This window comes from Netta rufina (genome assembly GCF_964035555.1).
Source record: "Netta rufina genome assembly, chromosome: Z".
NCBI lineage: Eukaryota > Metazoa > Chordata > Aves > Anseriformes > Anatidae > Netta > Netta rufina.
Genome location: NC_140126.1, coordinates 41,562,019 through 41,584,669, shown reverse-complemented (window position 1 = coordinate 41,584,669; position 22,651 = coordinate 41,562,019). Strand labels below are relative to the sequence as shown.

The 22,651-nt window shown below is 34.7% G+C and overlaps 1 protein-coding gene across 3 annotated transcripts in view; it reads right to left on the bottom strand.

The window, feature by feature from the left end:
* Window positions 1–22,651, bottom strand: part of LRRC2 (leucine rich repeat containing 2) — a 79,317-nt gene that overhangs the window by 30,181 nt on the left and 26,485 nt on the right. For all 3 annotated transcript variants that reach the window (XM_084304980.1, XM_084304981.1, XM_084304979.1), the window contains exons 3-5: window positions 18,710–18,920; window positions 11,059–11,215; window positions 1,306–1,442 (exon numbers count right to left, since the gene is read on the bottom strand). In XM_084304980.1, coding sequence (XP_084161106.1) covers window positions 1,306–1,442; window positions 11,059–11,215; window positions 18,710–18,920 — 505 coding nt within the window. The remainder of the gene's footprint in view (window positions 1–1,305; window positions 1,443–11,058; window positions 11,216–18,709; window positions 18,921–22,651) is intronic.

Sequence of the window (22,651 nt, the reverse complement as noted above, 5' to 3'; positions counted from 1 at the left end):
ATTGAGTAGGAGACTGTCAGAAAGAACCAAACTTTCTGAGCTTTCTGAGAGAAACCCTTGCCTCTTAGGACTCAGTCCTGAAGAAAACTTGCATATGCAGTTGGTTTTACACATAAAGGCTGTTCATAATGCATAGAAATGTGCAAGCCTTTGCCTACAATACCTGTAGAAGCAACTGGGAAAATACCATTGATTTTAACACAAATACACTGCTCTGGTCTGGAGGTTTCAGTATACTTCTTTTCCTAGATGCTTATATTTTATTCCTCTGTCTATCAGGATGTCCTTTATTTCTGATTTCATTACAGTTCCTGTTCATTACTTAGTTTTTATCTGTTTAACCTTCTACCTTTGCTAAACTGAAGGAGAAGAGAAAGAAAAGAGAGACCTGCCTGTTTGTTCTTTTGCTAACATTTCTATACAATGTCCACTCATCGCATTCTCTTTCCTCCACATCACTTATGAACAGTTCTTTGCAAAATAAACTGCCTTACATTGAAAAACCAGAGAGGAAAGTTAATTACTGTTTGCATTTCACTGGAACAGAACATAAGCATGGGCAAAACAGGTCTCGCATAAGTTTAATCCACTCCAATATTGCCTGGAAATCATCCACAACAGATGGATGCAAAAGATGGAAGCAAAGAGGAGCCTGACACTTCACACTGGTACTCCCCTCACTCATGGGAACATATGAAATTGTGCATATGTACTAGCCAATAGTTTCATTTCTCAGAGAACAGTAAGTGTTTGAGCAGTCAGGCAGAGAACAGTTATGTATCCAACACAAGAAACAGTGTTGGTGCATGCTTGGAGTCCTTTTCTGTCTTTATTATATATTTATAGCATGCCTCACATGTAATATCCCTTTCAGACAGAATTATGCTCATAGCAACATGCAGTCTTTTTTATAGACCTCTCCATACTCTTTTTAAAGAAATACATACATTGGGAACAAATGAAGGTTAGTAAGTGAATTTGACTGTCAAGATACACTTTGCCTCCACAGAAAATAGCTATTTGCAGCCTTCTCCTTATCATCACTGGCCAAATCCCCTTTGGGATCATGTCCTCCTTCATATATCAGAATAAATGTGAACAAAATTTAGTTACTTGAAAAGCAAAACAAAAAAGCTTGATCTTGTTTAGCTTCTGCCTTCATCATTTTCAGTGCTATTACTACCAGAACATTATTCTGAAAAACTGCAAGGAATGTGATTAAATCTGTTATGGTAATATTTTTAGATTTATTATAATTTATAATCCAAATAATAAGGGTAGAAGAAACATAGTTTGTTATCTTACTTCAAATGGGAGCTCTCTTATTTCCATGTTTCCAGACAAATCCAGTTTTTCCAGATTCTCACAGTCACCCAGTTCCGGAGGGACTGACTTCAAATTATTAAAACTCACATTGAGCACTTTGAGATTTTTTAAGCAGCCTGTTAGGGAAAGATAATTAAAATCAGTAGTGAGGGAAAAGGGGAAGAGGGGGTATTAAAATAAAAAATCTACTCCGCAAAACAGGTGAATAAATACCTTCTGCAGCAGTCACAAAGATGGGAACACATTGCAAAAGTGCTGTGTTGTACTCATAGATGTCTCTTAATCAGCAATGATTTTGGTTAGAGTTTGAAAGACTTAATAAGACTGATCGTACCACGGCTAACTATTGACCTCATCTGAAAATAGAGAAGTTGACATTCACCTCAGGAAGATTGTTTGAAAAGAAAACCTTAGTATTTATTATAGAACCTATTGATTGGGAACAATTGTTCCTACCTAATTTACTGCATTAACAGATCTGTCTCCAGTACACAGCATTGCATAATTTTGATTATGAAAGATACAGGATATATTTGTTTCATTATTTGTTTAATCACAATCCCTCATCTTTTGTCAGCTTTATTTTGGGGCACCAAGATTTTAGACTACATTTAGTCACATTGCATTCCCTATTTTTTCTACTTATAGAATTCTACTTATAGCATAATCTTCAATAAAAGTAGGTTTAGAAACATTATTAAAAAGCAAAACATGTTATACTGCAAAAATGCAAATTCTACTGCAACATAGTTAAATAGGAAAGAAGTAAGGAATTTGAATGTACCGAAGAGCCAATTTGTTAGCAAAGGGATCCTTAGACACATACATAACAAAGCCAAGAGAATGTTCTATGTACATTCTTTTGATGTATTACATGGATAGTTTTCCTCTCTAATCCACGATGAAATGCAGCAATCAGAACGGAAAGCAGTGGTAAGAAATTTACATACAATTCAGCAACAAGGAATAAGGAAAGAACACCTTGTGCCAACAGGTTCTCAAAGTAATACTGGCAAACCAGGTAAAGATATGCACAAGAAGCACAAGTCTGTATTTTATCACTGTCTTCCAGTTATCATCAAGTTTTAAAGAAAAAAAAAAATCTCATGTTTTATGAAATTTGGATAACACTGGAGAGAATCTCTCTGTTACAAGTGCTCAATACCATAATAGTAAGCTTACGGCATTAATACTTGGTTAAATTCCCCCCAGAACAAAAGCTGTTGTAGAGTTGATCACCCTTTGCAATGTGTTCCTGTGCCTCCACAGGAAATCCTTACTGGAGGCTAGATGGTGCTTCCACAGGAAAAGGCAACCAGAGAAGAAACATAAGGGATTAAATGCCCCATAATCCTTCTCTTAAAAATAAATAAATAAATTGATAGATAAATAAATAATAGATTTGCTCTTTATAGAGGCATACAATTTGATGACCAATAATAGCAGCCCCAAATCACCTACACCTGCAGCATTTTGTGTAGATCTCCATTTAGTCCCCCTTGGATAAAATATTATCTTCAAATGATATATGGACATCTAATTTTTCTCTGAATCTACAGAACAGTGTTAATCTGAATCTAAAGAACAGTGTTAGATTAATCTCTGCATGTTGCAACAGGGAAAAGTATAGAAGTTCCCACACAGCTTTCTCTTGTTCTGACAGAAATAGAAACTGAGGAGGTATTTATAATTTCAGATTTGTCCTTTTAAAATGGTAACCTTGTATTTCATCTTTGCAGTAAAGTCCTGGTTTAGTTAAAATGACAGAAACAACAAAGTTTTCTGTAAGACTACGACTGGCATTGCTTTGGTAGTACAATATACTATCCTACAACAGTCATTGCAGCTGGTGAGAGAGTAATAGAAACAACTTGGGGATGTAAATGTGTGACTTTCCAACTTTCCAGATCATCAAAGAAAAGAAAAAAAAAAGTTTAACCTAACCATGACTAAGTCTCACTGAGTTTACTATCATGATGTAGACAAGTGAAGGTATTACATCACATGCTAAGTGGTATAAATACCAATTTACCATCTCACTGCAATAAAATAATCATTAACATAGAAGTGCCTCAAAATGAAATAGAGAATCAGAAAATCCCAAATTAATTCCTCACACAATTAATTCTTCAGTGAAGAGGAGTAAGTCCCATTGAAACTGAAAAGAAACTACTAATTTGCAGAGTAACTTTTTGTCTTGTCTTTTAGCAAGGTAATATTGTACTGAATCTGTCTGGGATGAAGTTAATTTTATTCATAACAGCATGTATGATTTGTGACCAAACTAGTAATACCAAAGTAGCGTTTTACCTTTTGCTGCATGAACAGCACTCACAAAGCATCAAGGCTTTCTTTGTTTCTCACTGCCCCAAAACACGCAAGGCTCAGTAAGCAGGCTGGGGATGGCCAAGAAGCTGTGGGACAGCTGACTCCAACTTACCAAAGTGATACCATACTGCATAACACTCTGCTCAGGAATAAAATCGCAAGGGGGAGTTTTCCAAGATGGTTATTGCTCAGGAACTGATTAGGTATGGGTTAGCCATTGTTGATTAATTCCTTTTGCCTTGTTTGCTTTTGTTATGTTTTGTTTTTCTTTCTCCTTTTTCCATCATTAACTAACCTGTCTTTGTCTCATCTCATGAGTTTTTTCACTTTTTCCCTTCCAATTCTCTTCCCTCACTGCATCGGAGTGGGCAAGTGGCTGTGTGAGGCATAGTTGCCTACCAGGTTTAAAACACAACAGACGTACCTGCTAACTTCTTAGCCACTGATATTTCTACCACTGTCTCAGCTCACTTACTCACTGGATAACTAATGTAGGCAATGCACCCAGGGACACCAGTATCCTCTTGTGTAATTCTGCTAAGAAGATGTATTTGCAACACATAACTAGTAGATATGGAGCAGAATTAGCCATAATAAAATCATAAAAGTTTAATAGCCTTTTTAGGCAGAGTGATGGATAAAACCCTTTTAAAACCATGCCATTTCACAGTTGGTTCATCCCAGCTTGAAGGTATAGGAGAGCAAGTAAGAAGATACATATTTTTTCATTTTTCCTTCAAACTCTCTCTGATATGACAGAAGAGTACTTCAGAATTGGGAGTCAGTAACTAGTAACTGCTGTGGCTAAGATTATTAAAATTACAGGGAAGAAAGAAAGAAAAAAACAGGCAATAAAACTTACAACTGAATTTAATTCATTCAGGACTACATAGATGAGGAGAATACAGTTCCTCAAGATTTGTCTGTGGGGAGCAGTCTCTTGCCTTTCTGTATAACTCCTGTTTTTTCACCTCTAGCTCTCCTGTGGATTAAGTTATTTCACCTGACAGCTGAGAGGTAGGTGAGAATTAACCTTCACTCTAGGACCATAAGTCATTTACAGGACACAATGGATAAATCCTTTACACCACCTCTTCAACCCCATATGTTGATTTACCACATTTCATCTTAAAAGTGGTTTGGCTTTTGACATGCAGTCCTCTCAGAGGGTGGTGGGGGGAGTTACAGAATTTCATCCCTTTCATGATTAGAAAAGGTCTTCTAATTGCCAATCTGAAATCATTTGTAGAAATTTTATAACCACAAATTATTTTGTTAATTTTATCTATAAACAACAAATTTCCTTGCCTGCTGTTTACTTCTCTAAGGTTTTCATAAACATCAGACATGCTGGAATTTATTTTACTAGCCTAAACAAGTCAATTCAACTAATTTGTACTCATAAAATAAAAATTTGCCTCCTAAAATTGTCTTAATATACTTCTTTAGCGTCTGATCCCAAATCAGAAAAACATTCTTGAATCTGAGTGACCATAACTCCGTATAAAACCCCAGACAAGTTCTTACTGTTTACTTGTACACTGGCAATTAATACTACTTTTCTTCAGTTGGGAATATCTTGCAGTTGGAGTATCTTGTACTGCCTTTTGTGTGTGTGTATCATACTGGATTTCCCTTTTGTGACTGGACTTCTCTTTTTTAATCTTCCGTTAAATGAACACATGACTTGCTGCAGAAATTAGTAGCTCCTGAGTACATGACCTTGAACTCTGAAGTCATTAATTTAAACTCTCTACTTTCTTAGAAGCTTATTTGACTATTCAATTTTTCATACTTCCTCCAGTTTGTGCAATGACAATAACTCACAAATAGTATCAGCAGATTTCAATTGCCCCGTTCCTCAAAGCAATTGCCCCGTTCCTCTTATTTCTATTAAGAAATAAACTCAGAACTGACTGTTGAGAATTCCACAACTTTCCTCTTGACTGATAGTTTATCCTCGCAAACAAGTGCATTTAGCCAGGCCTCTGCTTATTTTTACAACTTTTGTATCAAAGCCCATCAAATTTTCTATACTTCACTATTAAATGCTTTATGGGGTGCCACATAGAAGAGATCTACTACTTGAACCTCAATCATCTCAAAAGAAGGACAGAAACCAAATGAGTCAGGTACAATTTACTTTTGTTTTATACATTTTTAATTCCAACCTTGTTTGCATTCAGCTCCACATCTTTAATTACTCCTTCCTCTAATAATAATATATATATATATATATATATATATATATATATAAAATTCTTGCAAACAAGATAAACAGGGCTAAAATTGGGTTATATCAAGTTGTCTGAATTGTGATCCAGGCTATAAGGATTATTTTTTTATTTTCTCACATAAAAGGAGCAAAAATATCACTCTCCTTTTCCCCCAGATGTGTTCAACAAGTTTGCTAAGATATCTGTGTTGGAAAAAAATTGCATGAATACATGTCTATAAGACAACATTCATGACAATTCAAAATTCTTACGTCTAGGTATTTTGGTCAAAGGAACGCAAAACTGGGGAATAGTGAATTTCTACATAACAATTCTATAGGCATTATCAGCCATATTCCAGACATTCTCAGCCACATTTGGAGTTTATTACCATAACAGAAGGGGGAAATAGAAAGGAAGATAGTATGAACGGCTTTCACTACCTCAGTTGCAGAAGTTTGCATTCTTAGTTGTAGTGGCCAGCCACCACCAGGCCTTACAGGCATGCACTACAACCATTGACACAGCCCTGCAAGGATACAGAAAAGGTGACACTCCCTTTGCAGCTGGATAAATGTATGGCAGGATTTGACCACCACACCTGCCACCAATACACCCAAATAACACTCAAGTACAACTTTTCAGTTAAAGCTAGTGGTAATGAAATAGTTGCTGCTACAACATTGTTGTTAACTATGCTTTATAGCACTGAATTTTCAGTTCTATAAAAATGCAAATTAGGGAATTAAACAGCTAACATCTCTGTTTTGAAAAGAGAGGTAGTAAAAGCAGTAATGAAATCCATGGTTTCCCTGGCAGTTTCACAATAAAGAATATTTTATTTTTAAGTTGGAGATGCAATACTAAAATTGTTGCCTGAGCTAGCATTTATTCCAAGTTTAAATTTTTAATTCATTTAAAAAAAAAATAAACCAGTAATTAAGCTCTGTACTTTCTGATGGGTAATGCAGCATAGTAATAATAGTAACATAATTTCACCATTTAAACAGGGCTACCTAAGTTATCCTAGTAAGTTACTGGAGACAAAGTGCAATTAAGGCTACAAAGAGCTTTTATTATCTAAGGAACCCATTCAATACAAATGCAGACATACTTGTATAAGCTGTAGTAAAATACAAAGCAAATTTTACGTTGATCTGACAAAATCAAGACAAATTAGCTAACACAGAAGCTTGCTGTGGGCCAAGACAAATAGTTTCCTTAATTCCAAACAAATAGTTTCCAATCTTCTTTGCTGAATCAGTGACTTTGCCTTTGATATATTGGAAAGGAGATATTGATGTTCAAGCTTACAGGTGACAGGTAAAACACTAAATGTTTTTAGTTTTGTTTGGGTTTTGTCTGTTTTTGTTTTTTACTTCTGATGAAAACAACCAAAGCAATAAAGGAAAAAGAGGGATGAAATCTTCTTACACTTTTATGAAACAAAGATGTAAAATCCTTTTTTTTTTTCTGTTTTTTTTCCATTGGTGCTTATAAAAGCTAATAAAGTTTTATTCATTAACCAAGCTTCATGTGTTAAAAAAAAATCAACATGCAGAGAGAAATGGTGAGTAACTATTACAAGCAAAAAATAAAAAGGAGAAAGCTGGAGACCTAAGTCTGTGGTCAGAAGAATATTAATACAATGTAAGGAGAAATAAAAGTTTTCTTGCAACAAAACAGGTAGAAATACAAAGAATCTCTTTTGGGCTGAAGATACCCCCAGGGATAAGGGGGGAGGGGCGCAATTGTTGAAGATCTACTGAAAAGGCTGAAAAATAAAGAAGTGTAAATAAAAATGCAATGAGCTGAATTGAAGATATTTTAGCACGTCAGAAATCATATAGAAAAGTGATTTCTCTTTTTCATGTGAGCAGATAAGCTGAAACAAAGGCTCTGCTTTTCCTGTGCACAAGATGATACACAGCTGTTGCACAGCTCCTGCACTGTACCCACGCACTCAAGAGCCAGAACATCAAATTCACCATAAACCTGTTGCCCAAAAAAATCTCATGGGTACATTCCTCCTCGTTATTTTTTTCTGTTATTCCTGTGAAAATCAAACATGACAACTCTGAGATGGACAACAGTCCCATTTTACAGTTCTCACATTTCTCTGTTTTTAGTTACTTGCTTTCCATGTTTTCCATGAAAATATCTGCTATTACGCAAAAAGCAGTCGAAAGCATTTTTATCTGTCTTCTGATCCAAACTCAGTCTTTTCAATTGCATAGATAGTTATAGCTGAGAGAGTGATTTGAAGTATCTGAGAATGGGTTTTAGTCTTTTCTCTAGAGCTTTTGCTTCTAATTCAAGTAAAACCTGAACTTCAGTTCCCTCGGATATTTTAGTTCACTGCTACTGCAGCAATACTATTTTTTTTTAAATGAAAATATTCTTATGATCTGTTCTCTCATACTTTTAAAGACATCTTGTTAGAATCAATAGTAGTCCAAACACAGCTCGCCGGTTTAGCTTCTGCTGGATGATTTGTTGGTCTAAACTCGGCTTCAATTCTGGCTGAAGATTAAAGACTCGACAGTATGCATGTCACTGACAATTTCAACCATCTGTCATTACTCTCAAGTATGTTTTAGTTGTGATATTTACCTACTTGTGTCTGTGCTGTAGATGGAACACAAAAAGATAGATACCTCAGCACTTCACCTTTCCAGCGACCTTAACTTCTGATTTAGCACCTAATTGTCACTCTTTGCTAAGAAGAGCTCTAAAGCCAAACACAAATAGATTTTCCCTATGATAATTTAACAGTTAGAAGACTAAAGTCTTTTAAAGCATAATAATAAAAAAAAAAAAATCTTTTTTTTTTTTTTTTAAATAAGGTCTTATTAAGATAACAAGCATTTCCAGTATGTAGGAAATAAAAACTTACCTACCACCATTTGGAAGCACATCAATTTACATGTCCATAAAGATATCATTATACAAATTGAGAGAAAAAATACTTTGTAATTTACATCATAACAAGGGCAGCTTCATTGTGCTAGTAGTAGACGTAGTAATTGTGTTACTAATAAGTCCTATCCTAATAGGACATTGACTAAAACTGAAAATTATTCAGCAGTTTGGGCAAGGAATAAAGCTAAACAGTTTAGCTACATAGTCCAGAAGGGGATTTGTTGTATTATTTATTTTAAACTTCATCAGTGAATCAAGGTCTTTGAATGAACTAGAACTGCTGCTCTGATGTGACTACTGTATGATGTGGTGTCTCAAAAGACACCACAGGTTTCAAATCCAGGTTTCTACAGATGAGGGTTTAGTACAGTCATGTACATCTGATGAATCTTGGGAAGAGAAAAAAAATCTGAAAAAGAGTTCACTTTTAATGAACAGGAGAGTGCTGAGTGCTGTAGCATTGTGTCTGAAGCAAGCAAACTATAGTTGTATAGTGTTCACTAGCCCTTCCAATCATTCGCATTAAAAAAAAAAAAAAAAGTAGCAGCAACAAAAATATTGAAAGCAAAAAAATCAACATCTTGTGTTTACATTGGAGGGATGATTGGAGCGGAAGTGGATGAATGGGGATAGCACAAAAATACTGAGTAAAATTCCCATAATTTAAATGCAAGTGATTGCTACTCAGAGCACCTGAAAATTTCTTCCTTGTTTCCCAAGAAAGGTATCTGTGGTGCCTTTTCAATTTCCCTCTACAGGGATAGGTTATGATAGAATGATCTGTTTGTGCATCTTTGTTCTGGAAACAGACTTTATTATCATTCATGATCACTTTTTCTTTGTGATATTTTCATTGTCGATGACCCAAATTACAAAAATTTAAGGAAAAAAAAAAAAAAAGAGAAAAACCTTTCTTGGTCTCAGACTACCTTGATTGCTAAACAGCTACTCCTCAAAACTCTCTTTCTTTTTTTCTTTTTTCTTTTTTTTTTTTTTTTTCTCCAGGTTTTAAGGCCTTTGGAAGAGGACTGTGCCTTTTTTGTTCTTCTTCTTCACTACCTGGTGGAAGGTGTTAGTCCATTAATCCCACTGACCCATCTGATTTCTGTAGTCAAAGTGCTGACAAAACAATTACTGTTTATTTTATATCCATTATCTCCCATTCATGCCTTGCTTATGATTTGTTAGTATATTTAGCTGCCAGGTTGAAACTATAAAATATATCTCAATGTCAGCGGGAAATTTTCTGTGTTAACAGTAACAGTAGTAAATAAATCAAAATCATTAGTGTTACTCTGTCTGGTAGAAAATCTAGCAGTTCTTTCTGTGTTGCAGGATGCACTCTCCCTTTCTTCCTGTTTTTCTCACATAAACATATGATAACAATGGAGATGAAGGCTTTAGTGTTTATTCATTGTCTGAAAGATATTAATTCACAGTGTACATTAGGATTACCAGGCATAGGGAAAACTTAGGACTACTATATTTGAAAACAGAGGTCAAGGTGTCAGTACAAATAGGTGCATGGATTTGACTCTGGGGGGCCCATAAACTCTCATAGTACACCCAATCCCTTCAGCTCTCAAAGGCACCACTGTCTAGAGCAATACCCTTCCTAACACTCCAAAGAGCAGGAAATCCCTCTCAAACCATCACAGACTTTCTGTTTCTTATGCTTTAAGATGAGAAAACACAAGAGCCACTTACTAAATTATTATTATTGTACAGCTTAAAACAGAAAGTATAGAAGAGTTAAGAATTACATCATCTCTTTAAAACCGCTGTTGTCATTTTGGAAATATCAGTTTATTGATAGGAATTGTTACAGAACCAATTGCAAAACTGAAAAGATGGATTTTATGCAAGATTATATTTCTAGATTTATCATTACCACAATCTTATATTTTGATTCATTTTGCTTGTAATACTCTTTCTATTTTTCCTAACTCTTGACAAACATAAAACACCACCTCTTATCAGAAAGTATGATCCATCTACTGAATACAGTCAATAGTCCCATAGTCAGCAAAAGTGTAGGTCAGTTTTTCACACATTTGGGCCATACTAAGACCATGCAATTCAGCAACTCTAGCCACAACCAGCTAACTGTAAAAATTTAGACGTGACTGTTAACTTGAAAAAAAAAAAAAAAAAAGTGAGAATAAAATTATAAGGAAATGAATAAGAATATTTATGAATGTTAATTTTACTCCAATACAGCTAGATGGCAAATGTATAAGTACCTGAATAGTTTGAACCAACATACCAATTTCCACTGGGAGGTGGTTGATTTGGTTTTTTGACAGCTCCAGAACTCTCAGCTCTTGAAACAAAGCAATGTAGTCTGGAATGGTTTGAATCGATGTATTGCTTACATGCCATTCTTTCAGAAAGGTCTGGTCTTTCAGAGATTCTGGAAATTCCTGTAAATAAGATTATATAAATAGAAACCATCAAGATAGAATTTTGTTCTGTCATGTTTCTAAATAGAGTGAAAAGAATTCCCATGGCCAAATCTCAACACTTTCCCTAAATTATCTTGATGTAGAACATCATTTTGCCAAATCCTCACAGGAGTTGTTATCTTTTGATGAGTATTGCAGATGTGTGTCACCACATAATCTTTTTTTTTCAGCTGTTAATGCAATTATTTTGCTCCAAAACTGAAACCTATTTGAAACACTCAGATGTTTGGTGCCTCCCATATTATTTCCTTTTTCCAGCTGGAAAATTTTTCTAAAACACTTTTTACTGCTTTAATTCATACATCAAGATACAGTAAAATGCAACATGGGAACAAAATAGTGGGTGTATGGAGATTACCAATATAGGTTTTGACACTAAAACAAAAAGTGTGTTCTTAATATCTGCCGAGGATACAAAATTTGTTTGCCAAGATGGAACATGCTCCAAAAAATAGAAACATTTCAATTAGGATAAATATATATCACTTATTGAAAGTCTTATTTCAACTATGTAACTTCATAAGTCATTTCAACAGTTTGAGAATTTTTGCTCATTTGTTTATTTCAATAACAAAAATATTCAATTTTTAAATCAGTCAACCATTGCAATTAGTTCTTATTTTACTCAGAGAATACATTTTCTTTAACATTTTTAGGATTGTTTTAAAAACACAGCAAATAAGTTTGCTTCTGGTTAATCTTCACATTATATTTTATCTGTTCAAAATTTCCAAAGTATAACAGCTAAATTGGCTGAAGGTTTTAGAGCCTTTAATTCTTAAAAATTTGTTTTAGTTAATTGGTATTGAGTTCAGATATACACTTCTTTGAATTGTGTAACAAAATCCCTTTAACTGAATCAGATAAAAATCATTTCATAAAGCTGAAGGTCGGAACACTTAAAGTCAACTTACTAAACCAGCACATAATTTACCAGTCTGCCCTGGATTTTATATCACTGTATATTAGTAACTTCTGGAATAAATAATTGTGAAGAGGAGCTAACTTTGCTCCATAAAAAGAGAGGTGTAATAGTTTAAGCTTTTAATTCTTTTACACCTTCCAATTTATTTTTCTGCGCATAAAGAATTCTACACAGTAGAAATTGCTGTTTGGTATTTTTTCCTTCTAAGTTTCATAGATGCCCCAGGACATTAACAGGTGTGATGCACTTAAACTGTGGGTTGTTTTTTTTTTTTTTTGCTTTGTTTGGTTTTGATTTGTTTAATTCTGAACTAGGAGCAGTGTTGCTTAACTCTTAGATAAATTAAAACTTCTAATTAATTAAAGATATCCTGGACTGAAGATCACTTTTTTTTTTTTTCTTTATTTGGGTATTGCTGTCTCAAATTTCAGTTCTTTTCAAATATACATATGCATACACTTCGCCTATATACGTAGTTTGGCTTTTCTACCTGCCTTTCCATGTCTGATATGGATCACTTCATTTCTTGCTTCATTTCCTATGTGTATACTGCATTGTGATCCATCTTTTATATTTTTCAGTTTATGGCAGTTGAAAAATAAAATAGCTTAAATGCCTTAGGACAAGTCAGGAGAAATCTCTCCTTCTTTCTGATGTGGGTTTCTACTACCACACCTTCAATACTGCACATTTTTCTACAGCAAAATAAAAGAATAAGTGCCACTGCAAATTTGGTTAGTATTGCTTTTCTCAGCTTTACAGAACTGAAAATGTATGACGTCAGGAATAATAACATTTAACTGGAGTATGAGAGATACTACTGTAAGAAAGAACCCTAATTCACTAAGAAAGGAGATGCATAACATTAACACAGGAGGGAAAAAATGTTTGGAACCAGATATTATTTGCCACTTTATTTCTGCTGTTGTGCCACAGCCTAGGTCTGTCTTGGTCTATTCCAGTGACCTGCCATTTTTTAATACCTTGTTATCAAAACAGACTATCTTCCAGCTCCTGACTGTCAAATGCAGCAGGGAGCAAAGGATAACACTTGCCCCTATGAAGCCAAAAAAAACAGTTCTCCCCACAAGGTTCTTTTTGTATTTAAAAGACAATGGAGAACAAAAACCACTCTCAGATAAAGACCAAGCTGCCCAGCTCCTCCAGAAAAAAAAAAATATATAATAATAATAATAAAATAGACAAAATATTTGTCTATGATTAGTGAGAAAAAGGTTTTAAAAAATCTTTATTAACTGTTGTATAAATAGTGCCAAGATTCTTGTGCAATAACTGACATAAATTCAGGCATAAAGTTAAAAGAATAGAACTAGGTTCCATTCTTCTACCAGTTGTCCACACTCATTTCCTTTCTTTGGATTTTTTCTTTATATCTTATAATCATATTTACAATTTCCAAATCTAAGTTTACAAATTCTTTGCTATAATGTGCTTTTCTTTAACATTTTCCATCTTACCATACATTTGTTTGTGTCACTGGTATGATATTTTACTTCATTTACAAACTAGATAGGGAAGGGAAGAGAAATTTGCACAAGTTTTATGTTTGCTTTACTCTCTGATTCCCTTGTGTTCTTTTGTAATCAGCTGTTGCCATGCTAAAGCTGGCAGCCTGCTGATAAATTACTCCATGAAGACTGACACTTGGAGGATAGCCAGTCTTTTGCCTTTAACAGCAAAACAATAACTCAAAAACCCTTTGACTGGGGGATGGGAGGGAGTAGAGTATAAAAGGAAATAAATAGCAAACTTACAACCAGTGCTGATTTTACTATTTTTAATTAGAAGAGAATTTATCTAGCAGACATGAGCCTGAATTAAAATTGTGACCAAAATATTCAGCTCTCTGAAGTTTTAATTCTGCTTCTATTCCTAGCCCTGTAATTTTATCTGTCAGTGACCAAAACAAAAATTGGGTGCTAATTTCTTTCATCTTTGAGAATCATCGGATCTAGCTCCAAAAGTGGGTTAAGCAGTTTACAGGTTTTGTGGAGGAAAAAAAAAAAAAAAATCTCTGGAAGTGAAATAAGCCTGAGAGATTTTCTCTGTTCATTCAATGCAGTGATTCTATTCAATTTGTTGTGGCAAACAAATACCTCACTGTCACTAACTGCTGGAAATAAATGGAAATTCTCTGTTCCCAGTGAAAAGACAGAGCATGTCAGATGGTAAAAACAGAAAACAAATACAAATCTAGTAATTAATTTGCTGACATTTTCTGTGAAGAAATGATATGAAGAAGATTGTGATTTACTAGTAAAGAATTTTTGCATCACTTATTCATCCATTTGTTGTGCACATTTGATATTTGAGTTGTTTAAATCTGTTGGATACAGATTCTCTGCTGAAGAAAATCATCACAGCCAAGTACAGCCCTGTTCTGTGTTTGAGTGAACATCATCACCACTCATTTGTCAATACTAACATTGCAAATTCACAGAAGTTGTTTTTCCTGAACTTTTTCTGAAAATCATTTAAAATTCACTGATCCACTAGAGAATAAACATTCATTAGTTAGAAGCAGAAAGCAAATGCTCAGAAAGGAAAAAAGAGTTAAAGTAAATTCACTGAAAAATTTGTATGAATATTCATAGTGTTATTTTCTACAGCTTTCATTCAGCTCTAATAGCCATGCTGTTTCTCTGAAGAAATAATTTAATTCAGTAGATACATGCTTACATGTACAAAGGATCTCAATTAAGTGTTTCAGCAATTCTTCATCATCCTCTTCCAGGCAAGTAATTTGACTGTACAATTCAAGAGTCCAAAGTCCCTAAAGAGCTCTCTTTTACAGGGGGTTTGCTTGGAAAACTCTTAGAGAAATAACAGTTTCTGAAATATACCTTTGGAACCTCAACTTACTTGTGGCTCTTCTCATACTCTTCTCATGACAACAAGTCCCATGACTTTTGTAAGCACAAGAGGATTTAAGAGACTCACTGTTGGGGGCAATACAAATGGGTTCTGCACATTGTTTAAAAAGACGAAACTCTGTCTGACTTCTTTCACAGTGTCAGATTATGAGACCAGCCTGTTTGTTGTTGTAATATCTTTTCTCTCCTTTATTTTTTGTTGTCTATTTCAATAGCTAATTATAAATATTAATTAATACTGTACCTAGCTTTCAGAAATGCACCACACGGAGATGTAGACATTTGAGTCATAAATATTTGGTTGGTATATGAAAGAGGAGACAAGGACCATTGAATCTTAGGAATGCTGTCACACAACCTCTTAGTTGTGGAGTTCTGACAGACAAAGGTAAATCTATCTGACTGATGCAGTTACCAACCAAAATCCATAGCCAAAAGTTACCCATTCTAGACAGGCATAACCAAAATAAAGCCCAAATCACTTTCAGATTCAAAGAGTCTTAGTGAGTACAAGTTCTTCAGGTGTAATGGCTTGATATTGATACTGCTTACAGCATTGTTGTTCAAAAGATTTCCATTAAGATATTGCAACCAAACTCATAAACCCATAGTCACTTGAGACAACTGCAGGCTCAAATTACATCTCAAAAATTAACTTAAAAGTGAAGCATAACTAAAAAGAATTAATGTTTCACAAGGAGTTATGGATCTGCATTTCTGTAGAATTGCAGTGCTAGTCTATCTAGCTCATACTCAGTGCCTATTCATTTAACCTAATATTCATTCTATGAGTTTTATCTTTCTCAGAGATGTTAAAATAATTACTTTATAACTAAAAGGAATAGTGAGTTTCCACTTAATTAAAATACATTAGCATTTCAATAACATTTGAAAAGTAGAAAATAGGTGGCATGGAGGTCCTTAAGGAAGGCATTCCTATTAGGAATTCAAAATGTGTGACCTATTTTAATTTCCTCTATTACTATGGTTCTCCAAAGGAGATCCAAGAAGATTTTCAAAAGAGCACTCTCCAGATGATTTTCAAAATACTTGTCCAAGCTATTCCAGTATACAGTTGAACATTTCGTGAGACCTGTTTTTAAGCTTGCACTCAACAGCACAGAGTCAGTGAGCCAGATTCCCTGCTATGCTCTACAGATCTGAAGCATGAGACAATAGCCTCTTTGCAACATCTACATTTTTACCATCTAGACAACATGTGTACTGATGAGTACCTGGTATAAGTTATAATTCTAATTGGCTGCAACATTTCAGATAGCTCAGTTAGTTGGTTTGTATGCTCAACTCATTTGCTGTTGAAGTTTCTAATGACAGGCCTTACATGGAGACCTCTGGGAAGGATATGGTAAAGCCACTTATTTTCTTCTTGCAAAATCCCTGTGCTGGGGATTACTCCTCTGTGAGACTTAACTTCACAGCATTCAGAAAGAAAACTGGTACAGCCTAGAAGCAAGCCCAGTTCTCAAAATTAAATCTGTAAGTCATACCACCAACCTACCCAGATTTATCTGTCTAATGTCTAGAGGATATATTACTGCTTCATTGATGAGAAGAAAGAAGAAATGTAATAGAAATACTTATCAGCTAAAAGTGAGAGAGAGAGACAATTCAACAGCTAGTTCCCAAAGGGGCACTTAGTGGGGCTGTGCTATTCACTGCTGCCAAATGTAAGAGACCAGCCAATATGAACACAAGCTAGTTAAGTCCCTGCAACACTACAAAAGCAAACCCTGTTTTTACATCTAGTGTCTGAGTGCTTCATCTCCCAAAGTTTCCACTCATAGATGTATTTATGTGCAAAATCAATAACAAAATCTGAAGTGCAATTGACACCACAGCTCCTGGCTACATACACACACACAAAAAAAAAGGGGGGGGGGGGGGGGGGGGATTTTGGGATGAAACTGTGCCATGTCCATGGATATTTCTACACTTCTACACACAAATTGTCAGCCAGTGCAGCTTAGGTTGTATATTTTGGAAATGCATTTTCTGTAAGTGCAATTTCTTCTGAAGGGGAGTGTCGTGCCTGATTCTTTCTTTGTTTTGGAAGTAACAGCTGACATTTTAAAGAAAAAAATATAGAGAAAATATATTATCTGAATTACCAAAGTAGATATTTGAGAAAATTACATTAAGGAGAAATATATTTCCTTCAGAACTTTGTTAAGTGGATTATCATATTTTTAAAATATTTTTCCCCTGATAGAATCTGCCAGTGCTCTTTGACTCTGAAAGACCAATGGTCTTCTATAAACAAAACAGTTTTTATTTTATCTTTGTCAGCAGACATCTGGATTATGTCAAAATATCTTGCTAAGAAAGCAAGATATTTTTAGCCAGGCTAGGTCTGGACAACAATACACAATGGTTGTGTGATAAGGCCACATAAGATACGAAGACAGAATGAAAGTGCATGATGGTTAAAATTGTACTGCTCAAGATGGCACAATGTATGTAACCATACACCAATATCTCTGAAATGTGATCTTTCAACATGTTATATTGAAATGAAATAACATGGAAAATACAATAAACTATATATGTTTCATTTTACCTCTTAATATAAAGCCATGTTTATGATAGCAAAACAAAATGTTAAGCAACTGGCAAAAGAGAAGAAGAAAAAGTTTTAGTTATGCAGTTCTCTGCTATGTGATGCAAAGTAAATATCTGCAGGTGGTACAATATCAGTGTTCAAGGAGCTGTAATATCTCTTTTTTTTCCCTTCAAATGCACATAAAAAGTTTACAATACAAGAGAGTGTGCATTATGAATTACACAGCTTTAACATCATCGTCAATATGCAAGGTCCTTGAAAGCTAAAATATAGTAACACTCCACCAGATAAATGATTGGCATTATGTTCTCCCTTCTACAGCTAGATGGGAACTATATTTTCCAGAAATTTTGCTTACATTTGGTTTATTCAGAAAGGAATTAAAGTAAAATAAATAAATAAATAAATAAATAAATAAAAGCTGAAAAAGAAAAGACTTTCATATCCAAGTTCAAGTGTGGGACAAAGTTATGTTTCAGGTCAACCAAAATAATTGTTTACTAGATAAGATTTATTCACCTTGTAGATTGGTTTTTCAACTTTCACTTTTCTTAATTAAAATTTCAAAAATCCGTTTCAAAACGATAAACTAAAAAAAAAATAAAAATCTAACTCTAATATTCTAATAAAAAAGGCCGTCTCCTTAATAAAACAATGTACATTATAAGTACATTTCAGGCAAATCATTCCAGGCACACTGTAAAAATTCCAGGCACACCATTGTTCCTCTTTTGCTGAATTTCAAACCAGCATTAACTCAGAGCTCATTTTTAAGCTTGTATTGTATTTCACTCAATACATAACCAGAAGCACAAAGCTTGGGGAAAAAAAAGAATGTGTATATAAGTAGTATCTTTAAAATATTTAGCATACTTAAAAACTAAACCATTAGTTTAAAGTAAGAGAGGAAATGCTTTTGTCACTTCTAACACAGGGAAAAAGCATCATTATCATATGTTTGGCAATGAAAAAAAAATGTTTTGCAGCATTAGAAGACACAGTGCAAAGCTACTCAATCTCTTTAACAACAATAATATATTTTCTATATTTACCGTCCACTGCTGCCCAGAAAGCTGAAAAATAAACTTGTTTCTTTCCTTATTTGCTTCATCTGACAAAGCACACTTCTTCTGGAGTTGAAGAGTCTTTCCATATGTGTCCAAGACCTTCTCATCTGTGTCTACAAAGCCATTTTTAAGGTACTTTGATTGGGGAATGCCTTTCTTCCGGCACTCCAGTATGAAGTTCCATTCCTGCTTTATCCTGAAATAGTGACAAAAAGTGTTTATGTGAATTAGCTGAAATCACAGAGCACAGAAGTCTTAAAACTCAATTTTTGTTTGCATTAATAAATAACAAACTATAAACATGCACCTAATGTATTGGTCATTTAGAAAAGCAAAGGCAGTCCTGGAGTCTTGCTTAGATTTTTGAGACTGACATATGGATTTCAGATGAGCAGGATTTCATATAGTTTCTATAATACAGTGATACTCAGGGAATAACAGAAAAACAGAGACTAAGCCTATTGTCATAGAAAGCAGCATGAATGATGCCCTTTATTTCACAGGAAATGAGACAGGATAGAAAATACTTTCTCACAGAACAAGGAACATCGTATGTATATACACACAAAAAAAATGGTAATATATATGCAAAATTTTTCAGTCGAAAAAAAAAAAGTTATTTTAACAAGTGAGGTGTTAGAAATATTCCCTTTTTCCTGCCCTTTCTTGTTCAAGTATAATAATCTATTTCCATTTTTAAACATTATCTTCCAACACCATCTTCAAAGGTGAAAGATAAGGTCAAAGTTATCACATGCTAACTAACTTAAGTTTAAATTTCCATGAAACTTTAGGCTCACCTCTAGGGCAAAGTATTACCTATATAACTTCAGGTGCAAATTCAATTTGATATAATTAAGCAGTGCTAAAATCACATGCTTTAATTTAAGAGAGATTTATTCCAGCTTAGTCAATTAAGGAACTGGTTGATTAACGGAAGCAAGACTTCCTTACACCAAAATAAGACTCTGCAGAGTCTTGTTTCATAAATCTGTTCTCGTATTTGGAATGATAGATTTTTTTGTTGTGCGTAAGTTTCAATTATGTGATCTCCACCCTCTGGCAAAAATTTTAAGCTAAAGACATGTAGAAAACTGACAGGTGCAGAAGGGAACAATGGTGAAGATAATATACCCTCTAGGGAAACAAACCCATGAATGGCACATCCTAAAAGGAGAAGCAGAAGCAAGTTTGTAAAGTTTAAGCAGGAATTAATAAAATTTGTAAGCATATTCCTAGCTAAGCATTTGATTTGCTCTAAAATTATAAAGTTTAAAATAACGCCACATTAATAAGCAAGAATATGTGGTTTTAAATCATGTACAATAAATCAGCTACAAACATAAATATAAGAAACATCTTCAAAATATGGTGCAAGTAAGCAATTTTCAGACACTCATTGAAAGATATATGATAAAAAATGAAGAGCAGAGTATATGTATGGGAATAGGATACTGTACTTTAAAAAAAAAAAAAAAAAACATTTTTAACTCATTGCTAGAAAAAATAATATTCAGGGATCAGAAATGCATGTTTAAACAGGAAGGGTGTTACTCAGGCAGTAGTGAAGTACCTAGCATGAATGGGTGTTCTTACTGAAACATTAGGGAATATTGGAGAAATGTGAAAGCAGAGATCACAGCAACAGTAGGAGACTTCAGCTATCCATAAACACATACCACACTGACACAAGGTAGTCTGTATACAGTTTTGCAAATCACACATGACTTTATCAGAGCAGCTTGTCTGAGAGACCATAAGAAGACTAGATTTAGTTTAAAGCAACATCATACCATGCACAGGTCATCAGAGAACTACAGAAGACCCCTGTTATAATAATCACCACAATGTATTCCCATGGGAGAGAGAGAGGGAGAGGGGGAAGGAAGGGGAGAGGAGGGAGGGGAACGGGAGAGAAGGGGAGGGGGTAAAGGGGAGTTGGGTGGGGAGATGAAAAAGTGCAGTTCACTTTTTTACACAGTGCAGTGCACTTTTACACAAAAGTGCTGGAAGATTGCATGAAGACAGCACAATTTCAGAGTAAGTACATTCTAAAGCAGGGATCACGTCCTCCTCTCACTTTCAAAAATGGGAAAAAAAAAGAAATAACATTTATGTTCACATGAAGGAATGAGAAGGCAGTATAACTCTGACAAGTTAAAAATAAAAACATAAAAAGGTAAGTGAAGTGACTTACTGCAGGTATACAGATGAATGGGAATAGGATTTTTAGCACATCAGAAGCAAGAAGCCTCTCAGAAAGATGGTGGGAACAATAACATACCAAGGTATGAAAAGAGCAGTAAAGAAATACTCAATGTTATTAAGAGAGCAGGAGTCATTAAGGAAGCTGCAGAAAAGTCAAACTTACCCTTTGCTTCAGTGTTCTTTGGAGAGATCAGTATGCTCTTTAGAAGTAAACATTTTGAGAACTCACTGACATTTAAAGTGCCAACAGAGGAGGCTTGAGAATAAAAGAAAAAAATATCTGAAGTAAATCTCCCACATTCTGTCGGTGCCTAATTGTGAACTGCTTTATACCACAGCAAGCTGTGATAAGTAAATGAGTAAGGAAGAACAAAAAAATAGGCAATCAGAAATGTGTTTACCACCACATTTCAGTCCACGGAGTCCCTAGAGGAGTACTGAAGAAGTCACCATAGTCAAGGAAGAGTCCTCAACCAAACCACAGCATCTCAAAATCTTTTCCTAAGATACTTGAAATAGAAAGGACAAGAAAATGGGTTAGAGGAGACACATCTGCCTAGCCCTTTTTGTGGTCCTCCAAGATACTGCCTCTGTTACCTCTAGTTACAGAGGGACGGAATGGGCTTAAGTTGCGCCAGGGGAGATCTAGGTTGGATGTTAGGAAGAATTTCTTTACCAAAAGGGTTGTTAGACATTGGAACAGGCTGCCCAGGGAAGTGGTGGAGTCACCATCCCTGGAAGTCTTTAAAAGATGTTTAGATGTAGAGCTTAGGGATATGGTTTAGTGGGGACTGTTAGCGTTAGGTCAGAGGTTGGACTCGATGATCTTGAGGTCTCTTCCAACCTAGAAATTCTCTGTGTAATTTTTCATTTCTCTAGAAAATGTTCATTGTTTTCAAACATAGCTGTTTTCAGAACTCAGTAAAAAGAAATATCCAGTTGCAGTAGGCAGCAGTACCATAGGGTATTCCCTCCAGCTGCAGCCTGGAAGCACTCAGATGATATGTGAGCTTTCAGATGCTTTTACACATTAGAAAATTCAATTTTTAGTGTTTATCTTGCCTATTTCAATCTGTCCTTTGAACCTCAGAGACCACTGGTGCAGTAGGGGACAGAAAATGTAATAGCAAGAGATCAACAAGAAAAGCTAGAAAACAACATTTTCATATACTATAAGAAAAATAAACACACCCAAAACAGCTACTCATTATTTTCCAAAACTTGTCTACCAGTGAGCATAGCTAATTAACTATAAAAGCTCTCATTATTGTGCAAGGTGAGTGGGAAGTGAAGTGGGAAGAAAAAAAAATAAAATAGTGAATTGAATCCCTGAAGAAGAGAACAAACAAACAAACAAAAACAATCTGAACCATTAAAGGGGACAAATTGAACTTAAAACTTTGGCACTCTTTTTTTCTAAAATATTCTAAATAATCCTAGCTTTTCATACCACTGTTCACATTCCCACCAGTCATCCACATACAGCTTTTCTGTGCCTCTGCAAAGCTTAATTCTCCAGTACTGCCCTCTCACTTCCATGGAATTCCTTCATTTTCTACCAAGGAATTAAACATTTTATTTCAGTGTATAATTCAATACACTGAAAAAGCTTAACCCCATGATGCTTTTTTTAATATTCATTCATCTTCACTCATCAAAGAAATAACTGACGTGTTCCTCAAGGTATAAATTCCAAGAATGTTAGAAAACTTAACAAAC